Genomic DNA, 20,199 nt, shown 5'->3' on the forward strand with positions numbered 1-20,199 from the left:
CATTGGCATCATCTTTAATAGCCATAGGTCACCCCAATGTCACTATAAAAGCCAGAGCAAGGCTTGACTGAAACACGGTCTAGGGATTCAATAAAAATTTATTGAAGTAGCTTAAGTTGAAATGAATTATTAGAGCATATCTCTACAAAACATATCCCCAGAAGCTAAGAAAAAAGCCCAACATGGTAATAATAAAAACCTCAAGTTTAAACAGTACTTTCCTCCTGAACCTGAATGACAAATAGTGCAAACAGAAATATCCCCATTTTACAGGTCAGGTAAAAGAGATGAAATGGTTTGCTCAATTCACAGCAACAGAATAGAGATTTCACCTTAGGTCCTCTGTCTTAGCGATCCAATGTTCTTTCTGGTATACCAGGTTGCTCTGGGCAGAATAAAAAAAAAAATTTAAAACACTGAAAAAATAATTCTGCAGTTCAACCCTTTGAACAAATGACCTAATTTAACACTTCAATTAAATATGCATAAGAAAGGTATAATCTATTATGGAAAAAATAGCTATAATATTTATTATTAAATCCTATGATCTGTCACTCCTTGGTTATTTGTAATTTGATTTTTCCAAGGCTATGGCATACTAAGATTCATTTGTTGTTGTTCAGTAATTTCGGTCATATCTGACTCTTCGTGACCCCGTTTGAGGTTTTCTTGCCTAGAGTGGTTTCCCATTTCCTTCTTCAGTTCACTTTACAGATGAGGAAACTAAGGCAAACCAAGTAAAGTGACTTGCTCAGGGTCACACAACTAATAACCATATGAGGCCGGATTTGAACTCGGGAAGATGAGTCTTCCTGACTCCAGGCCTGGCAGCTCTATCCATTGCACCAGCCTAGCTCCACAATGACAACCACAACAACAACATCATTTGATTCTTCCAAAGCTGTGGCATACTAAGATTCATAGTCATACAGAATCATCCAGAGATGATATGTATTAAAGAAACATTTTGTAGGAGGCAGCAGCATATGAGTGAAGGAGCTGCTCAATATTCCAAAGTGTACTTGCAGGAATTATCTACTCTTACTCTGTTCTGGGCTCAGGTTATAGCCCCTGCCCCCACCCCCATTTCCCTGTAGCACCAGACCTGGCACATGGTAAACACTTATTAAATGCTTGTTGACTGGCTCACTGACTAACAATAAAATAGGTCCATAACGTGTATACTGAAAGACTAGCTCAGATTGATGCTTTTTTCAACTACATTTCTGGGAAATGTGGTTTCCCACACCCCTCTTTTGTTTTTCCATCACAGTTGGTGAGACTGATTTCTTTCAGGTTGTTGCAGGGTTTGGGAAGGAAATTGTATAGAACACCATAACACAAAGCAATTAGCACAATGTCATCTTTGAAGAGGACCAGCTGGAGACTCTCACCATAATTTCATCATTAGACAATCCTTTTTTTAACTTAGCTGAAAACATTTTCCATGATGTTGGCAGATACTTTGGGTGAACATGTCTATTTTATTTCTCACTTGATATCAATACTCTACAGAGAATTTAGCAATTATTTCCATGGCCACATCTGTAACATATGTGTATAACTTTAATTATATATAAGTATATAAATTATATTATATAAATTCTACATCATATGTCATATATAATTTATATACATATGAATTATGCGCATAGTTTTTAGATATAGACAGAAGATGCTTTGCAAAAGTGCCTTCAAGGCTGCATTTTTTTGTTTGACCAAATTCAAATAAATAAAAAATAAGGTATGATTGTTATGTTCTCTATACCTTTTAATTAATCATATAATCATAAAGATATAATCTATTTTACCTGCTAGTTACCTTCTCTTACTTTCATTGGAGACTATGTTCATAAAGATATAATACCAATGACAAAGTGAACATAAGTATTATTAAAGAAGTGTCTTTTTTTTTAAAAAAATACTTTCTATAATCTTTCCCATTATTCCTCAATCTCTTTAAGATATTTTAAAAATTGATGTTTGAGTGCTATAAAATTGTGTCATCTACCACACAGATTTTTCTCTTAAATGTTTGTGTGGCTTAGCCACTCTTCCAGACTTCATTTTCCTAAATACCAATGTCCTATCACATTATGTACTGAATTTAATTCAACAATCATTTATCAAGTGCCTATATTCCAGGCGCTTTGCTAGACACTGAGGATACAAAGTCAAAAAGAACTTTTGATCCATCCTGCCCTCAGAAAGCTTAAAGTTAATTAGAGAGGGGGAAGAGCCAAGATGGCAGCTGGAAAGCAGGGACTTGAGTGACCTCCCCCCAAGGTCCTCCACCTATAAAAATGGCTCTGAACAAATTCTAGAACTGCAGAACCCACAAAATAGCAGAGGGAAGCAGGGCTCCAGCCCAGGACATCAGGGAACTGGAAGCGGAGTGGAGCAGAGCCCAGTGTGAGCCGCTGGACCAACCAGACAGGGAGCCGGGCAGAACAGGCCCTAGAGCCCTGAATAGGTGAGCTGTGTCAGTTACCAGACTTCTCAACCCACAAACACCAAAGACAACAGAGAAGGTTGGTGGGAAAAACTGTGGGGGACAGAGCGAAAGGAGTTCCTGGTTCAACCACTGCCCCGGGGGCAGCGGAGTGGTGCAGTTCTGAGGCTGCTTACAGAGCTACAGCTACAGTTGGTTCAGGCCCCAGGCCCACCTGGTGGGAGGAACTAAGTGGCAGATCTGAGTGGGAGTGCAGAGACAGCTTAGATCTGAGTCCAGTCTGGGTTGGCCCTTCTAGGGGGAGGAGTAGTGCTATTGTGGCAGAGCTTGCTGTGTAGAAATAGCTCTGAAAACAACATCACAACCCCTCAAGCTGTATGCTCTACAAGCAGTCATACCCCAACAAAAAACTCAAGGGTTAAGAAAGTTGGCTGGGAACATGACCAGGCAGAGAAAACAAACTCAGATTCAGACTCAGACTTTGGAATCTTTCTTTGGTGACAAAGAAGACCAAAACATACAGCCAGAAGAAGTCAACAAAGTCAAAGAGCCTGCATCAAAAGCCTCCAAGAAAAACATGAACTTGTCTCAGGCCATGGAAGAGCTCAAAAAAGATTTGGAAAAGCAAGTTAGAGAAGTAGAGGAAAAATTGGGAAGAGAAATGAGAGTGATGCAAGAAAACCATGAAAAACAAGTCAATGACTTGCTAAAGGAGAACCAAAAAAATACAGAAGAAAATAACACCTTAAAGAATAGATTAACTCAAATGGCAAATGAGCTCCAAAAAGCCAATGAGGAGAAGAATTCCTTGAGAGACAGAATTAGCCAAATGGAAAAGGAGGTCCAAAAGATCACTGAAGAAAATACTGCCTTAAAAGTTAGACTGGAGCTACTAGAAGCTAGTGACTTGATGAGAAATCAAGATATTATAAAACAGAACCAAAGGAATAAAAAAAGGAAGACAATGAGAAATATCTCATTGGAAAAACCACCAATGTGGAAGATAGAGCCAGGAGAGATTATTTAAAAATTATTGGACTACCTGAAAGCCATGATCAACAAAAGAGCCTAGATATCATCTTTCAAGAAATTATCAAGGAGAACTGTCCTGATATTCTACAGCCAGAGGGTAAAACAGAAATTGAAAGAATCCCCGGATCACCACCTGAAAAAGATCCCAAAAAGAAAACTGCTTGGAACATTGTTGCCAAATTCCAGAGCTCCCAGATCAAGGAGAAAATACTGCAAACAACCAGAAAGAAACAATTTGAGTATTGTGGAAACACAATCAGGATAACACAAGATCTAGCAGCTTCAACATTAAGGGATTGAAGGGCTTGGAATATGATACTCCGGAGGTCAATGGAGCTAGGATTAAAACCAAGAATCACCTACCCAGCAAAACTGAGTATCATCCTCCAAGGCAAAATATGGATTTTCAATAAAATAGAGGACTTTCAAGCTTTGTCAATGAAAAGACCACAGCTGAATAGAAAATTTGGTTTTCAAACACAAGAATCAAGAGAAGTATGAAAAGGTAAACAAGAAAGAGAACTCATAAGGGACTTACTAAAGTTGAACTGTTTGTTAACATTCCTACATGGAAAGATGATGTGTATGATTCATGAGACCTCAGTATTAGGGTAGCTGAAGGGAATATGCATATGTGTGTGTGTATACATACATACATATATATGTATATGTATATATATACATATATATACACATATATATACAGAGGGCACAGGGTGAGTTGAATATGAAGGGATGATATCTAAAAAAAATAAAATTAAGGGATGAGAGAGGAATATAGTGAGAGAGAGAGAAAGGGAGAGATAGAATGGGGTAAATTTTCTTGCATAAAAGTGGCAAGAAAAAGCAGTTCTGTAGGAAGGGAAGAGGGGGCAGGTGAGGGGGAATGAGTGAATCTTGCTCTCATCAGATTTGACCTGAGGAGGGAATAACATACACACTCATTTGGGTATCTTGCCCCACAGGAAAGAAGAAGGAAGGAGATAAAAAGAGGGGGGAGATAGAAGGGAAGGCAAATAGGGGGCGGAGGTAATCAAAAACAAACACTTTCGAAAAGGGACTGGGTCAAGGGAGAAAATTGAATAAAGGGATATAGGATAAGAAGGAGCAACTTGAATATTGTGGAGGGGTTTTACATAATGATACGCATGTGGCCTATGTTGAATTGCTTACCTTCTTAGGGAGTGTGGGTGGGGAGGGAAGAGGGGAGAGAATTTGGAACTCAAAGTTTTAAAAACAGATGTTTTTAAAAATGTTTTTGCATGCAACTACGAAATAAGATACACAGGCAATAAGGCATAGAAATTTATCTTGCTCTACAAGAAAGTAAGGGAAAGGGGGTGGGGGGAGTGGGGTGACAGAAGGGAGGGCTGACTGGGGAATGGGGCAACCAGAATATATGCCATCTTGGAGTGGGTGGGAGGGTAGAAATGGGGAGAAAATTTGTAATTCGAACTCTTGTGAAAATCAATTCTGAAAACTAAAAATATTAAATAAAATTTTAAAAATTAAGTTAATTAGAGAGAAGAAACATTTGGAAAGTAAATGAATACAAGATGTTTACAAATAAATACAAAGGAATTTTGGGGGACCAAGAATATGGAATGATCAGGAAAGGCTTCATGTGGGAGGTGTCATTTGAACTAAGCTTTTAATGGGGCTAATGCAACCTAGGAGGTGAAATTGAGGAGGGAGAGGATTTTATGTCTGAGATGCAGCCTGTGAAAAGGTACAGATTTAATGTCATACATAGAGAAAAGCCCAAGTATGGTGGCTCCAGTATTGTTGTTAATGAAATATTTCATCATAAAAATTCTGGGACATTATGTCTTTTCCTTGTCCTCTTTTCGGTTTTAGTCTGAATGCCCATATGATGGTTTGGCTTTGGCTAGAACTGACATTCAATTCTCCGCTTGCTAGTTTTCTGCTCAATTGCTTTAATACTGTGAAACAATACTGTTCATAGTCTTCTATTGTTCTCTATGATATTTTTGTAAATAGATTTTTCTTCCTCAAATCATGCAAGGTTTATTATCATTAACCATAAGGAGGGAAAGTGGTTCCTGAATGACATTTCTAGGCTGTTCCTACTTTTTCATTATGTCACATCTTCTTCCATCAATTTATCTCAATAAAAATGGTTATATACAGAGTCAATGTCTTTTCTTTTATCAATTTCCCATTTTAAGAATTAATAGTTTGTTTAAATAGGTCAGAATGGTGGTACTATAATTATATCATTTCTATCTTTTCTTCCAGGTGGTTTGCTTTGATAATCTGGTTGATAATCTCACTACACATATATAGCCAATTCCAAAATGACACCTACATCCACAAATATTTTCTCTGTGTCAAGGTGTAGTCAATTTAATTTTTAAAGATATTAATTGATGTTCACCTTATCCAGTGCCTTCTGTCTTCTTGAAGAAAATATTAATGATATGCAGATGAGAGGTTTCCAAGTACAAAAGCCAGTATCTAATCTTATTCATTTCTTGATCCTGAATTATATTTTCAAATATTCAGTTTTATTGATCTCCCATATGCTTACTTTCTTATTGGAATCACTGATGATCAAGGTACATATTGACATAATTTGGATAATCTTGTCAAGTTATTCATAGAATTTATTTCTTCATCCTCTGTAATGGATGTTTGCTTATAAGCTGTCTTGGTCGAATCTGTTTGGGCCAAGTTTTCATGTACTTCATGAAACTGTGATTTTTGTTGCCTAAGACTACAATGGAACTAACCTGCTCACTTCTTTATTTGCCTGTCTGAAGATAGTTTGTGCAATTTTATTTATAAAATGATTTCATTAATAAAGGGGTCTTTGGTATGGATCCAAAGGACAAAGTTATAGTTATGTTTTATTGAATGTAGTTAGCTTAGAGTTATAGTTTATATTGTCTTAAATTGGAAAACTTGTTTTCTTTTCATAGACAAATCAAAGGCAACATAGTAGAGCAGAACAATAACTTTTGCAGGCTGGACAACAAATCCTTGGTTATTCTATTTAGTGTCTGTAACAGGAGGAAACCACTTAACTTCTCTCAGCCATAGTTTCTTCATCTGTAAAATAAAGAAGTTGGGCTATGTGATCTCTAATGGCCCCTCTAAATCTATAATCATATTATCCTGTGAAATTTGCCATATTCAAAAGCTGTCTCTAGGAAATAAACCTATAGCTTTACTCTATGGGATATTTATGATTTTACTCTTTTCCTGAAAGAAAAAGTGATTTTCTTGCCACACTGAGTTTCTTTACTATGTCTTAACTTTTTGCATATAGAATTATGATGCTAGGTTGCAATATACAAATAGTCTTTTATCTTCTTTTGTTTTCTGTAGCAAAATAACTAAACAAAGAGCTTTTATATAAGTCCAGGGCATTTAAATCAGGAAAGCAGAATTGGGGGATGGAAGGTGGGGTTCTATTTCTGGTCCTGGCATAACTTTAAAGGCATCTGAGCAGTCACCAAAGAGTTTTTCCAATCAAATATTAAAAGTTAAACACAAGAGATTACTCTGCAAAATTAATCTGAAATAAATGAAAAGAAAATGCATAAAGCAAACATTTGTGGCATTTGTCTACTCAACCTATTTCATTTGTCGTATCACTTAAGCAGGGCCAGAGGTAGGGTTAGAATTCTGGACAATGATTCCCTTTCTAAGAGAAGCGTAATCTTTTGGACAGGAAAAACTGTATGTGGTGTGTGTGTGTGTGTGTGTGTGTGTGTGTGTGTGTTTTGAGGTGAAGGGGAGTCACTTTTTTAACAAGAGAAATCATTTTCAGGAGTGGGGACTGGCCATCACAGGAACAGTGGCCAAGAGACCAGGTGTGATCCAATATATTTCTTTTTACTTTAAAGCCTAGAAATTTTAGACTTTCCAATCTTGATTTTGCTGTTGAAAACAAAGACCTCAGGTAAGATCATGTAACCAGCTTACGTGAAAGGAATAAAACCAAATCAAACTAACCCTTGAGCATCTCTCCGGGAAGTTTGCATCCATTCACAAGTAAACAATCTTGATGGCTATCTGTCCCCCTGTTAAAATTACAGTCACAGTAGTAGCCAAAGAGATTAATGAAGGGAACATAACTAAAATAGCAATTGTTTTGTTTTGTTTTCTCTGACAGCTGACTTATAAAATAACTTGTAATGAAACTCCCAACCTTTTGTCCCCCCAACCCCACCCCTTTCTCTTTCCCTTGACTGTTTCTGTGGTATTTCAGGTGGAGAGAAGTATTTTTTTTAAATACAATTCAAAACCCCCAACAGCCCCAAATATGACCCAGACAGTAATTCAGGTTAATTGCTATGGATTTTGTATATAGTAACGTGTGGGGCACTATTTTACAAATAGGGATCAGAAAACAACCTCACATCACAGGGAATTAACCAAGTAAATGGCGCTAAACCGGTTACTCTGCGGTGGTGACTGAGAAGCCCAGCTTTCATTTCCAAGGGGAGTCTCCTTTTGGGGGGAAGTTGTCTGGCGCCACAAAAGGAATTAGGCTATGATTTGAGCAAAGACCCGAAGGCTATTAAGTTTATTTTAAGAATGTGTTGCCAGAGATCTAATAAATTTGTTTGTAGCTGCAGGCAGTGCATGCATGAAATCTTGCTGAGCCAGGTGGTGGGTTGTATATGCATGAATGTTAGGTTGGTCGCTTTTTTTTCCCCTGAGCTAGGCAGAGGGTGTGGATCTTTCTAATGAACTTAATTCAGTTCTAGATAAAATAGGTATTATTTCAACAAATAGATTCCTCACACTGTGTTCTTTCACTTTTGTTTTTAAATGTATTTGCATCTACATATTTTTGGTGAGAATAAAATTATAAGAGAAAATACATGAGTAATATTAATGAAGGAAACAAAAAGTAATGTATAAAATTGTGGGAGTTTTTTAGTTTATTTTTCCTCTGAAATCTTAGGGACACTATGAGGAGGGGAAGCTGCCAGTAAATATCCTGAGGAGGGACACAAGAAAGAGTTACTACCAACTACATTCTCCTCTACAATAGGAATTCCAACAAATCTAAGAAGACAGATACAAATATACAACTTTTTGTGCACACGCTTTCAGTATTAGCCTTTACACACACACACACACACACACACACACACACATAAAGATAATATATTAGTATATATAATATATATGTACTACCTACATATATGTACCACCTAGCTACTATCTATTTATACGTGTGTAATAGCTATTAATTTTTTTTTATTTTTAGCTAAATAATTTTATATATGTGTATATGTATAAATAATAACTAATATTTATGTAGCTTTTAAGGTTTGCAAAGTACTTCACAAATATGCCATTTTAATCTCACAACAACCCTGGGAGGTAGGTACTATCATTACCCTAATTTCACAGATGACAAAACTGGAGCAGAGGCCAAGTGACTTGCCCATGGTCACACAGCTAGGAAGTGTCCGAGAAAGGATTTGAACTCAGGTCTTTCTGGATTTAGGCCCAGTGCTCTCTATCTACTGAACCACCTAGATGTCATCCAATCCAACCTCATCATTTTATAAGTGAGAAATTTTATACTTACTCTGCCTATATGATACATGCTATTTCACCTGTTTGGATGTAAACTCTTTTAGGTCAGGAACTATTCCATTTTATCTGTCTCCCAACTAATTGGCACAGTTCCTGGCACATAACAGTCTCTAAATAAATGCTTGATTGATTGATTGTCCTAGGTCGTGACCTGGCTAGTAAGTATGTGTGTATGTGGTGTTTGTGTGTGTGTGTGTGTGTATGTTTGTGTGTGTGTGTTTTGGGGTGAAGGGAGTCGCTGATCCCAGATTCAGGCCCATGTTCTCTGATTCCAAAAACAGGATCCTCTTTCCTATGCTACACTGCCTAAATGTAATGTATCACTGTTTTGAGTATATTAAGAATTAAATCACTTCCCCAGAAAAAAGAACATGTACATAATAAAATATGTGCTACATATAATGCAGTGAATAATAACTCATATTCATATAGTACTTTAGAGTTTGTAAAGTACGTTTCTCACAAAACCTTGAAAAGCAGGTAATGAAAGTAGTATCATTTTCATTTTGCAAATAAGGAAAGTGGAATTTTGTGAGACATTAAGTGACTTCTCCAGGGTCACAGCCAGTAAGTATTTAAGGTGAGCTATGAACCCAGGTATCCTTACTTCTACTGTATTCTTCTAAAGTATGTGTACACACACACACACACACACACACACACACACACACACACTTTTTCAAAAATACATTTGGGCATCTTTTTATTTCTAGGATAGTGCTTTGGAATCTCTGATACATGGAGTGACTGGATGTTTTAGAAGGTGGATCATGAAATAACACCTTTATTGATGCTGTGGTTTTGAAAATGCACCATTGACCTTATAAATCTTTAATCAAGTTGGCAACCATTCATTAAGGGCCTACTATGTGCTGGGCACTTTGCTAACTGCTAAGGATACAAAGAATGGCAAAGGACATCTCTACTCAAAAAATGCTCACAGTTTTGTGAGGAGAAAACATGCAAACAACTATAACTAAACAAGATACATATAGGATAAATTGGGGATCATAAACAGAGAGGAGACACGAGCATTAAGAGGGATCAGGAATGGTTTCTTGCAGAAGGTGAGATTTTAATTGAGAATTTTCCAGGCAAGGAAAATAACCAGTATAATTGCAGGGTTGGGAGATAGAGTGTCTTATCTCAAAGGACTATAGAATGAGGAAAGTTTTCCATCAATGTTACTCTCATTCTGGGTATATGTCTACTCTTCTTAGCATTTGTCTTTCTTCATCTTTGTATTTATCTCTGTAGATATACGGCAGGGGAAATACTCTTTCCAGCCTAGTGACACAGAATGTACTTTCTTTAGGCCTTAGTTTTCATGAATTACTATGGCCAAGACATGCATGATTTTATGGCCAACCTAATAAGAAGCTTCTCCCACCAGAGGTGAGGAACCTGTGGCCTCAAGGCCACATGTGGTGGTCTTCAAGTCTTCAGACCTTCAAGTGCGCCCTTCGACTAAATCCAAACTTCACAGAACAAATCCTTTATGAAGTTTGGATTCAGTTGGATGGCCACACTTGAGGACTTGGAAGGCCACATATGACCTCGAGGCTGCAGGTTCCCCACTCCTGCCTGTTCAGAATGATCATTAGATAGACATCTCATGGTCTCTCCCTGGTCCTGGTATCATTTCATCTTGGCATGAGCTACCAGAGCCTGAACTACACTGACATAGCCTAGGAGAATTCCAGGATCACCTTGAAATAATTCATGAGGCATCAGAATAGGACTTTAGCAAAGGTCATTTATATTAAGCGTAGTGCCAAATTTAGTTTCTAGCTTTAACTTCATTCTGCAAATTGACAAGCACTGGATTTCCCACAATTTATTTTTTGCTCTATTAGAGGGAACCAGGAACTTGTACAGTTCAACTAGTTGTTGGTGATTGAAGGTCTGTTTTCCAAAAGTCCCTATTAGAAATTCAATGGGCACCCTGGAATTACCCTCACTCAAGCACGAGCCAGAGTTGTCACACCAGTTTTGTGTTTAAGAAGCGTGCCTCATCTTCTGAGGAATCAGACAAGGCTGTGTTTTTAGGGAGGGTTAATTGGAGGTTGTGATTCTTTGTTGTTCTGAAAAGGTATTGAGTTCCCATGGCCTATATGAAGAAGTCATTAGACCAGCTGGAAAAGTTCAAAAGAGGTCTTTTCATCAAAATTTCTGTGGCTTTTTAGTGATAGTGTTTGGGGACAAAGCATTTGGGAGTGTGGTTTTCAGCTGTCGGGCACCTGTTGTGTGGATTTATGACATCGGTTAAGTACTTTAATTTGTTTCAAATGAGACTTGGTGAGTAGCTTATAATACATCACATTCTGTCCATTCTAGAAAGGCCTACTATGGATCATATATCATTCATGGTTAAATCTGTTTTTTTTTCCTATCTTCTCAGACCAAACAGAGGGAGAATTTCTGAATGTTTATCAGTTGAAAAATTCTACATATTGAGGACTTTAAATCTCTGCAGTATAGTGATGAACTTGCAGACAGGAAGGTCCCAAGGCTCAGCTCCAGACTCTGACATTTACTAGCTGTGGAACCATGGCCATGTTACTTTTCTTTTCTGGGCTTCAGTTTTTTCATGTCTAAAATAGGAATAACACCTATCTCACAGTATTGTCGTGACGATCAAATGACATAATGTTATACACTTTCACACTGTAAAGCTCTATATAAATGTTAGCTATTATTTATTAGCTGTTATATTTTAAAATGTGCTGAGGTATATATCATTCACATATATACACAATACATGTATATATGCATAGAGTCTGCTGATAAATTAGACATGTTGTCATAGTTAATATACCACACCTCAAAGGAGAACAGTCATAGTAGAAGAAAATAGAATTCCCAAAATACACATTTCAAACCAATGTAGGTTTTTCAGTAAATAAGTTTTTGTATAGATATCAGAGACAGTTTATGTTTTGACTGGTATGTAATCAGAATTTAATTCCATGAAGAATTAAGTTCATACTCTAGAATTAAATAAAGAATCAACGACTTCACCAGTGTTGGTATTTCCTAACCAGTTCAGAGGTGCCTTGGTAGATGGTCTTTGTGAGTCATGTTGCTAAAAAAAAATCATCAGTTGCTGTCAGAGAACAGGTAATGAAACATGTTTCCTTCCGTATGGCAGTGAGATGGTAGATAATCAGGACAGAATATTGTATACAATATCAAATACAGTCTTTGTATTAGATGTTCAAAAAATCAGATTTTATTATGAAAGGACTCACTTGGGTGGGTGTGAAAAATTCCTGTGATTTAGTAGCAAAAGGATCAGTCTTACTTAAATTTCATTCATAATAAACATATTGTGTCATAATGTCACGTAATAAATATATTATGATGTGACCTGTAATACAATAATGTATATATTTACCATAATACATTATTGCCATCACCAGGTATCCAGCTCTTTGGTGATGAATATCACAGAATTTAGTTAAGCTATGTTCAGGAATAGGCTTGTACTAAAAACCTTTCTAAATTGTATATATTTTGTATTTAATTATATGTATGCATACTATTTGTCCCCAAAGAATCAGCCCCAAGCACAGTGTCTAGTACATAGTATGCAATTAATAAATACATGTTAATTGATTGATTAGTAGACTTTACTTCCTAGCATCTATGAGAACTACTGAGCATCTCTATGCCACTAGAATAGGAATTTACTGGATGTCTAGTTAAATGCTGTCAATTCATCTTGTGTATATCTTGGTTGGTCACAGTTGTTTGCATGTTGTCTCCCCATCCTCTACCCAATTAAACTGTAAGTGCCTGTAAAGTAAGGAATGTTTTTGTCTTTCTTTGTAGTCTTAACACTTAGCACAGTGCTTGGCACATAGTAGGCTCTTAATAAATACTTGTTGACTGACTGTAAAAGTTCCAGATGTGATGTTTGTATTAACTTTGCACAGTTATTACCAATGGCCAATAATGGGACCTCAATGAGTAGTATTATTTCCTGAAGTTAGTTTTATTTTTCTAGAGTGTGTCTTGGAAAGTCATACTTTAAAACCGAAGCACACTAGTAACCAGTGCTTGGTATTTTATTTCATTGATTCAAAAGCCACATTCACTTACATGGATACAATCCCACTGATCTAATAGACCCCCAGAACTTTCCATCTTCAAGAACACAGCCATGAATTTGAACTATGTCAAAAAAACCTCTCATTATGGGTCAGAGGTGGAACTTGAACGTAGGACGTCTTGACTCCAAGCACATAGTAAACAATAAATGTGCTCTCCTCTCTCGTTTGGTGAGCTGATTTGCTCCCATTGCAATTTTCATCTCCAGGCAGATGGTATAAAAATCTACTGTATGTGTCTAGTTTTAGTCTCTTTCCTGAGTTCCAATCCCAAACTGGACATTTCAAACTGCCTGGACATTTCAAACCTGTTAGACATTTCAAACTGAATGTCCTGTAGCTATCTCTAACCCTACTCACTATTTCACAGTGCCACTTCTCAAAATCAATTCCAGCTAGAAAATTAAAGTTGGGGGCATGGCCACTTGGATCAAGAGCAATCAATACTAGGCATGCCAAGAGCCTTGAAGACATCACTGTATTATTGCATAGCACATTAACTGATGCTCATAATCTCCCCACTGGTTATCAATAAAAGAATTAAATGATGCTAAATTATCCAAAATGTTTTATTTGCTAAGACAAAAAAGAACAATATAATAGGGAGACTTTGGAGACCTTTTGCAATGAAGTGCAGACACTAGATTTTAAATCTTTTTTTAAATCTTTACTAACAATCCTTTTGTTTAATCTTCAGGTCACTTTGGGAGTTTCCTCTTCTCATATTTGTGTTACAGATACTCATCTAGGCTGTTAACTAAGAAGGGGGAAGTCATTGATTTATCATCTGTGGAATATTTACATAACTGTTGGGGTTATGACTGAAACCTGAATGAAGGAAAAGTATCATGACCAACACATGTGCACATATTAACCTAAAGAAATTTTGTTAGGGTGCACTTGTCTGGGCCCGGTGAGTGCCTGAGAATGTACTCTGAGAGGTATAGCTCTTGAATCTGACCTGTGTTATGTCAGCAAGTCAGGCAGAATGTTGGGTATGCTCAGCTTCACTTGTCTAAACCTCAGCTGAGTCTGCTGTGCTCCGGGCCTGCCACTTTTTCTTTTCTATCATCAAGTAAAATGGCCCCTTGGACCTAGACCCCAAACCATGTGGGAGTTGGAAAGTGGGAAGTGTGCTGTCCTAGGGAAAAAAATGAGAATAAGGACACAGTACCAGTATTTAGAAAGGCTAAAGGAAGTTAAAACCAGGAAAGAAAACAAAAAATAAGCACTTTTATATAGGTTTGCAAAGCATCCTTAAAATATTTCCTATCTGCCTTATTCCTAACTTTTTAGACTTCAGTATCATCCCTTCTCTACTGCTGACTCATTCTGGAATTTATCTTAGGTTTTCTAACCCCAGAATAGCCTACCAATACTGCTCAATATTCCTCCACAAGGCCTGCCCTTTTTTTCTTGGTCCATTCAGCTGCTAGTGCCTTCCCCTCTATGACAATCTTCTATCTACAGGGCATATATTTTATGTTTACCTGTTTACGTAGGTTGTCTCCATCCCTACTACCACCACCACTACCTTCCAAGGTTAGCTTTTTGAAGGCAGGAACTGTTTTGGTTTGGTTTTGTTTTTTGTTTTTCTTGGTTCTTCTTGGTTGATTTTTTTCCCAATCCAAAATGCTTAGCATAGAGTCTGGTATGAATGCTTAATAAATGCTTGTTGAATGGAATGGAAGGGGAAAGCATGAGTTAAAGAGGAATGGGAAATAAAATTAAAAAACAGGTTTGGACCTCATTGTGAGTGGCTTTAAAGCCATACAGACATGTCTAGACTTGATTTTATAGGTTAAGAGGGCACCATTATAGATGTTAAAGCAGAAAAAATGACAAGACAAAAACAGAGTTCAAGGCATATTGCTTGACAGTGGCACAGAAGATGCAATGGAGGGAAAATACTTGGAGTTATGGAGGCTTGCTAGAGAACTCAGCTATTAATTCAGTCATAAGGGGATAAAGGTAATTAAAGCATAATTTTAACAAATTCAAATTCAACAAGTTTGTTAAAGTGGCCACTACGTGCAGAGCATTGTGTTATAGTAGAGAGAGCACTGGCGCTGGAGGCAGCAAGCCTCCAGGTTCAAATCCAGCCTCAGACACTTGCTAGCTATGTGACTCTGAGCAAGTCATTTAACTACTGACTGCCTCAGTTTCCCAAAAAATAAAATGAATATCATCATCTCTACCTCTCAGGGTTTTTGTGAGGATAAAAGGAAGTAATATTTGTGAAGTGTTTAGCACAGTGCCTAGTACATAGTAGATGCTTAACAAATGCTTTTTCCTCCTTGACTCCCCAAAGAGTATATGGTCTAGCTAAAGGTAAATACAAATATAATACAAACTAATACAACTAACACAAAGTAGGGCATGATAAATGAAGAAAGTAGGTACCAAAAGAAGCCTTTTGTTAGGTAGAAGCAAGGGAAATTGTTTCTGACTGATGGGAATTAGGAAAGTTGGCTTCAAAGGATGTTGGTGTTAGACTTTGAAGGATGGACAATTTCTTTTATTTTTATCCACACTGTACTTGTTTCTTCTGTTTCTTCTTTGATTTTCTTGTGGTTAGTTGTGAGGCAAGTTGGTTATTTCTGTCCCATAAATATGATTTCTTATCTAGAATGGTCTAATTGTAATTTTAGACTACAGGAACACCAGAAGAGAAAGAAGAATTGAAAACACTTGTCCCAACTCTGTCCATTTTTTAGCCCCATTTCAGAAAGAAATTATTCATCACAATGTTGTTCTTAACCAAACTCACCTTTCTCTGAAAGATTTGAGATAAATAAAAGGAAGTCATAATAAGGAGGACTGTGAGGGGAGTGTGATCATCTGATAACCATTTTTACTTTCTTTTACCAAGCATAGTAGCTTTCACATTGGAGAGATCACACATATTTTCGTTTCTTCTGTCAGATGGACAGCTCCATTTTGCTAGAAAGGTTGGGAAAGAAAGTTTTATCTCCCCAGCACAGAAGAAGAAATTAAAATGTTTGTGTGCCCAAAGAAATAGGGTAAAATACATTGAGGAGAATAGATATTTTTAATTGGTTATAATTAAAGTCAACTAAAGTATGCCCCAGAAGAGTTCAACTAACCAAAACAATTTTTTTAAATTTAAAGTTTTGTTGTTTTCTTAAGTCACAAATGTTCCCTTCAATCCGTAATAGAGCAAAACTTGCTCTTCAGCAGCCTCTTGTGGGGAATTAAGGATTCCTAGCAATGTTGTGCCTTACCTGGCATGCCACAGCCAAGACTAAGTCATGGGTGAGGGTGAGTTAGGGGTGTCTCTTTTGTGGATGTCAGATTAGAATTCTTCTGGCACTTATCTTCCTCGTTTCCTCTCCCAACTCCCATCTCTCCCTCACTCTTTCCTTCTCTCTCTTTTCCCTTCTTTCCCTCTCTCTTTCCCTCCTTCTCTTTACCTATCTAGTCCTTCTTTCCTTTAACATATCTAGTTTAAAGTTTTGATGATACCTTCAGAAAATAAAGGGAAAATAAACATGATGTCCTTTGGAAAAACAAAACAATGTGATTAAAATTCTAACTCTGTAGCATTTTATTATTGTTCATATATGGTAAGGCACTTTTTTGAGGGAAGGGGGCAGATCTATGTAGTGAACTACCTGTGATAAAATTCCCTCTGTCAATGTAGATCAGCAACCATTTTTCCATTTAAGTGTTAGGGAGTTGCCTGGGACATTGAGAGGTTAAGTAACTTGCCCAGGGTCCCTGAGCCCACATGCGTCAGATAAAGGACTTTAGTCTACGTTTTATTAACTCTGAGGACAGATATCTACAGCTATACCAGGCATGTGAATGTATATACACACATATATGTATATATACATATATATTTCATTTTAAAATATTGAAATGAAATACAGAAAAAAATCTTCCTGTGAAATGAAAATATTTCCTTTATATTTCCTATCTGGTCAACAATCAGAGAGGCAACAAAAGGGCTAATTATTCCAATGGGCACCAGAAGTTCTCTCCCTCCAGTTCCCTCCACCCCTGAGAGATCCAAATTGTATTCTAGGTGGTGAATGAATTTGTAGCAATGGAAATATTAAGTATATGCTTTGATAACTATGTTGACTGTAAACACAGTAGAGAAATATTAATACTTATTTATTTAATCTATAATTACTATTACAAAACTGGTTATGGATCTGGAAAGTAATTGGCAGCATACTTACATATGCCCTGAATGTACTTAATTTATTCCGTTTCTGTCCTGCCCTGGGGCAGAGGCCCCTTTTAGTGATATAAACCCTAGGTAACTACAGCTTTCTCCATTTCTATAACAATGTAGCATGTACTTCTTTTTAAATTTTTTTAAATTTATTTTGAACTTAAATAAAAAGAGGAAAAGGAAAAAAAGCATTTCTGTGTGCACAGCAGACTGTAAGAGAGAATTCAAAATATACAGCAACAAATTTCCATTTCAAGAAAGCCTATATAATAAATACTATGCATTGTGTTCTGAGCTGTCCATCTTTTCTTTGCTTTTTTGTGAGTTTTTTTTTGTTCTCTGATGTGCACTTTTTACTTTGCTCTTTTCTCCCCCTTCCTCCCTCCCTTCCCCAAAAAGGCTACACTTAAGCACAGAGGTATATATGTGTGTGTGTGTATGTGCATGTGTGTATATATATATGCACACACGTACACATACATACATATACATATACACATACACACATATATACAAACATATATACATATACACATACATATATCTACATACACATACATATATTTAGATATCTATAATCACTTCCATATATAGATATATACATTCATATGCATCTATGTAAGACCATACTATACTTGTTTACCCTCTGTTTTTCTAAGGATAATGTCTTCCTTCACAGGTCCAAGTCTTTCCATATTTTTCTAAGTCCACCAACTCATCATTTCCTATAACACAGCAATATTCCAACCTTATGGGGAAGCTAGGTGGTGCAGTGAGTAGAACACTGGCCCTGGAGTCAGGAGGACCTGAGTTCAAATCCAGCCTCGGACACTTGACACACTTGCTAGCTGTGTGACCTTGGGCAAGTCACTTAACCCCAATTGCCCTGACCAAAAAAAAAAACCCAAAAAATATTCCAACCTTATGCTATCTAGTTATTTTAAATAATTTAAAACAACATTGATTGATATGGCTGTCCTGTAGTATAGTTTCCCTGTTTTTCTCTTTTGATTAAATCTATTTTAGCTCTAACCTTGTCTGAGATCATGATTACTACCCCTGCTTCTCTTTGGAATGCACTTCTACATGGTGATACTTAGTCACAATGTTCTAAGAGCAAACAAAACAAAGCAAAACATTAAAAAAATTCAATAATTATTAACAACAAAACTTAAACACCTATTCCTTACTCATCCATCACTTTGAAAAACAGTTGTATTACTAAATTGTTCCCATTGTTTCAATATTTTTTATTATCAAGTCATTTTTCTATTGATCTTCATGAAAAAATGGCAATTTGTTCCACTGGAAATAAATGTTAGTCTCCAAAAGTAAATAAAATCATATTGAAGAAAGCAGCAATTTCTTTTAAAATATGTATATATGTGCCATATATATGAATGTAGTAATAATAGTTAAAATACCAAGAGCAATTATGAAGTGTTATTTTTATTATATATTATATATATATATAAATATATTATATATATTTATTTATTTATATCTAAGGAAAAATGATAATGATTATTTACTCTGCCAATCACACAGATTAAAAAATGCCCCAGCTTCTCTTCCCTCTTTTTCTTATCAGAAGAACATGAAGTTCTCCTTGGTTTTTCACAAATTCCACCATTTTAGCATAATGTGTTAATCTAGTATTTTAGAAATGACCGGATAGAGCTCAGATGAAGTGAGGGGGAGATACAAAGACACCATAAAACAAGACTTGGCTGTGGGTTATCGAATAGTGCATTTACTGGCTCACTCAATGGTAAATGAAGTTACAGGGGACTGTACATACCAAAACACATGACTAAGGGAACCAAAGAATTCTGTAAGGCAAGGTAGTCAGGAACTGGATAGCAAGTTAGTACAATGATTCTGACGTTCTATAAGTTTAAAGTTATATTGAATTCCAAGTCACTTAACCCCAATTGCCCTGCCTTCCCCCCTGCCAAAAAAAAATTATATTGAATTGCTTTATAGGGAGATATTAGATGTAATTTGTACCTTTCTTGTGCCAAATTATGGCGATTTTTAGTATATACTTAATGTTTTTGTTTGAAATCTAAGGAATGTATAGACAGAAAAAGGATGCTGTTTTGATTTTAATATTCTACCTTCCAGGAGGAAATAAGTTGACAAACCAACATTTTCATCTGAATTGGGCATGGATCTCCTTGGAAAAAGAGTACTATCTGGTCAATGAAGACTTCAAATTTCTGGATATTGTCCTCAAACGAAGAGGTTACTTGGGAGAAACTTCTTTTGTCAGTAAGTTCATTTGGTTCTTCCATTTTATTTCCTGTTGAAAATGTGTACTTTCTTTCCTGGTATGGGAATCTCAATGGAATTTTCTAGTTCATTTTTAAATCACAGCAATGTATAATATCAGCTAAATTCTTAAACTGCCAATGAGTATATGTCTACAGATTTATTCTATGGATTAAATACTATGGCTTGTCTTGAAAAGTACACCCAATGAGACTTGTAATGAGGGCTTCAAGTCTCTGGGTACTTCCTACTCTGGATCTTTTTTTGTAGTCAGGTGTTATGTTCAGGGCATAGCCCTAGGGCAGGAACAAAAGACAGTGGACCTCAGAAACCTGTTTCTAAGATACATCCCTCTTACAACATTCTGCCTTCAATTGGCCTTCAGAAATATACTTCCAAAATGGAAAGTTGTTTCTACATACAGACTTGAAAACAAACTGAAATAAATGGCTCAGATATATTAGATGGTAGGGTAGTGTGCTTCCTTTGTATTTAACATCTAGAGAGCTTTAGGATGTAGCCATGTAATTAAACTGTTG

General features: G+C 36.5%; 1 protein-coding gene across 1 annotated transcript in view; it reads left to right on the forward strand.

The window, feature by feature from the left end:
* Positions 1-20,199, forward strand: part of FREM2 (FRAS1 related extracellular matrix 2) — a 222,227-nt gene that overhangs the window by 84,105 nt on the left and 117,923 nt on the right. Inside the window, exon 3 of the mRNA XM_036746176.1 lies at positions 19,514-19,660. Within this exon, the coding sequence (XP_036602071.1) occupies positions 19,514-19,660 (147 nt within the window). The remainder of the gene's footprint in view (positions 1-19,513; positions 19,661-20,199) is intronic.

Source organism: Trichosurus vulpecula, chromosome 2 (assembly GCF_011100635.1).
Source record: "Trichosurus vulpecula isolate mTriVul1 chromosome 2, mTriVul1.pri, whole genome shotgun sequence".
Classification (NCBI taxonomy): Eukaryota; Metazoa; Chordata; class Mammalia; order Diprotodontia; family Phalangeridae; genus Trichosurus; species Trichosurus vulpecula.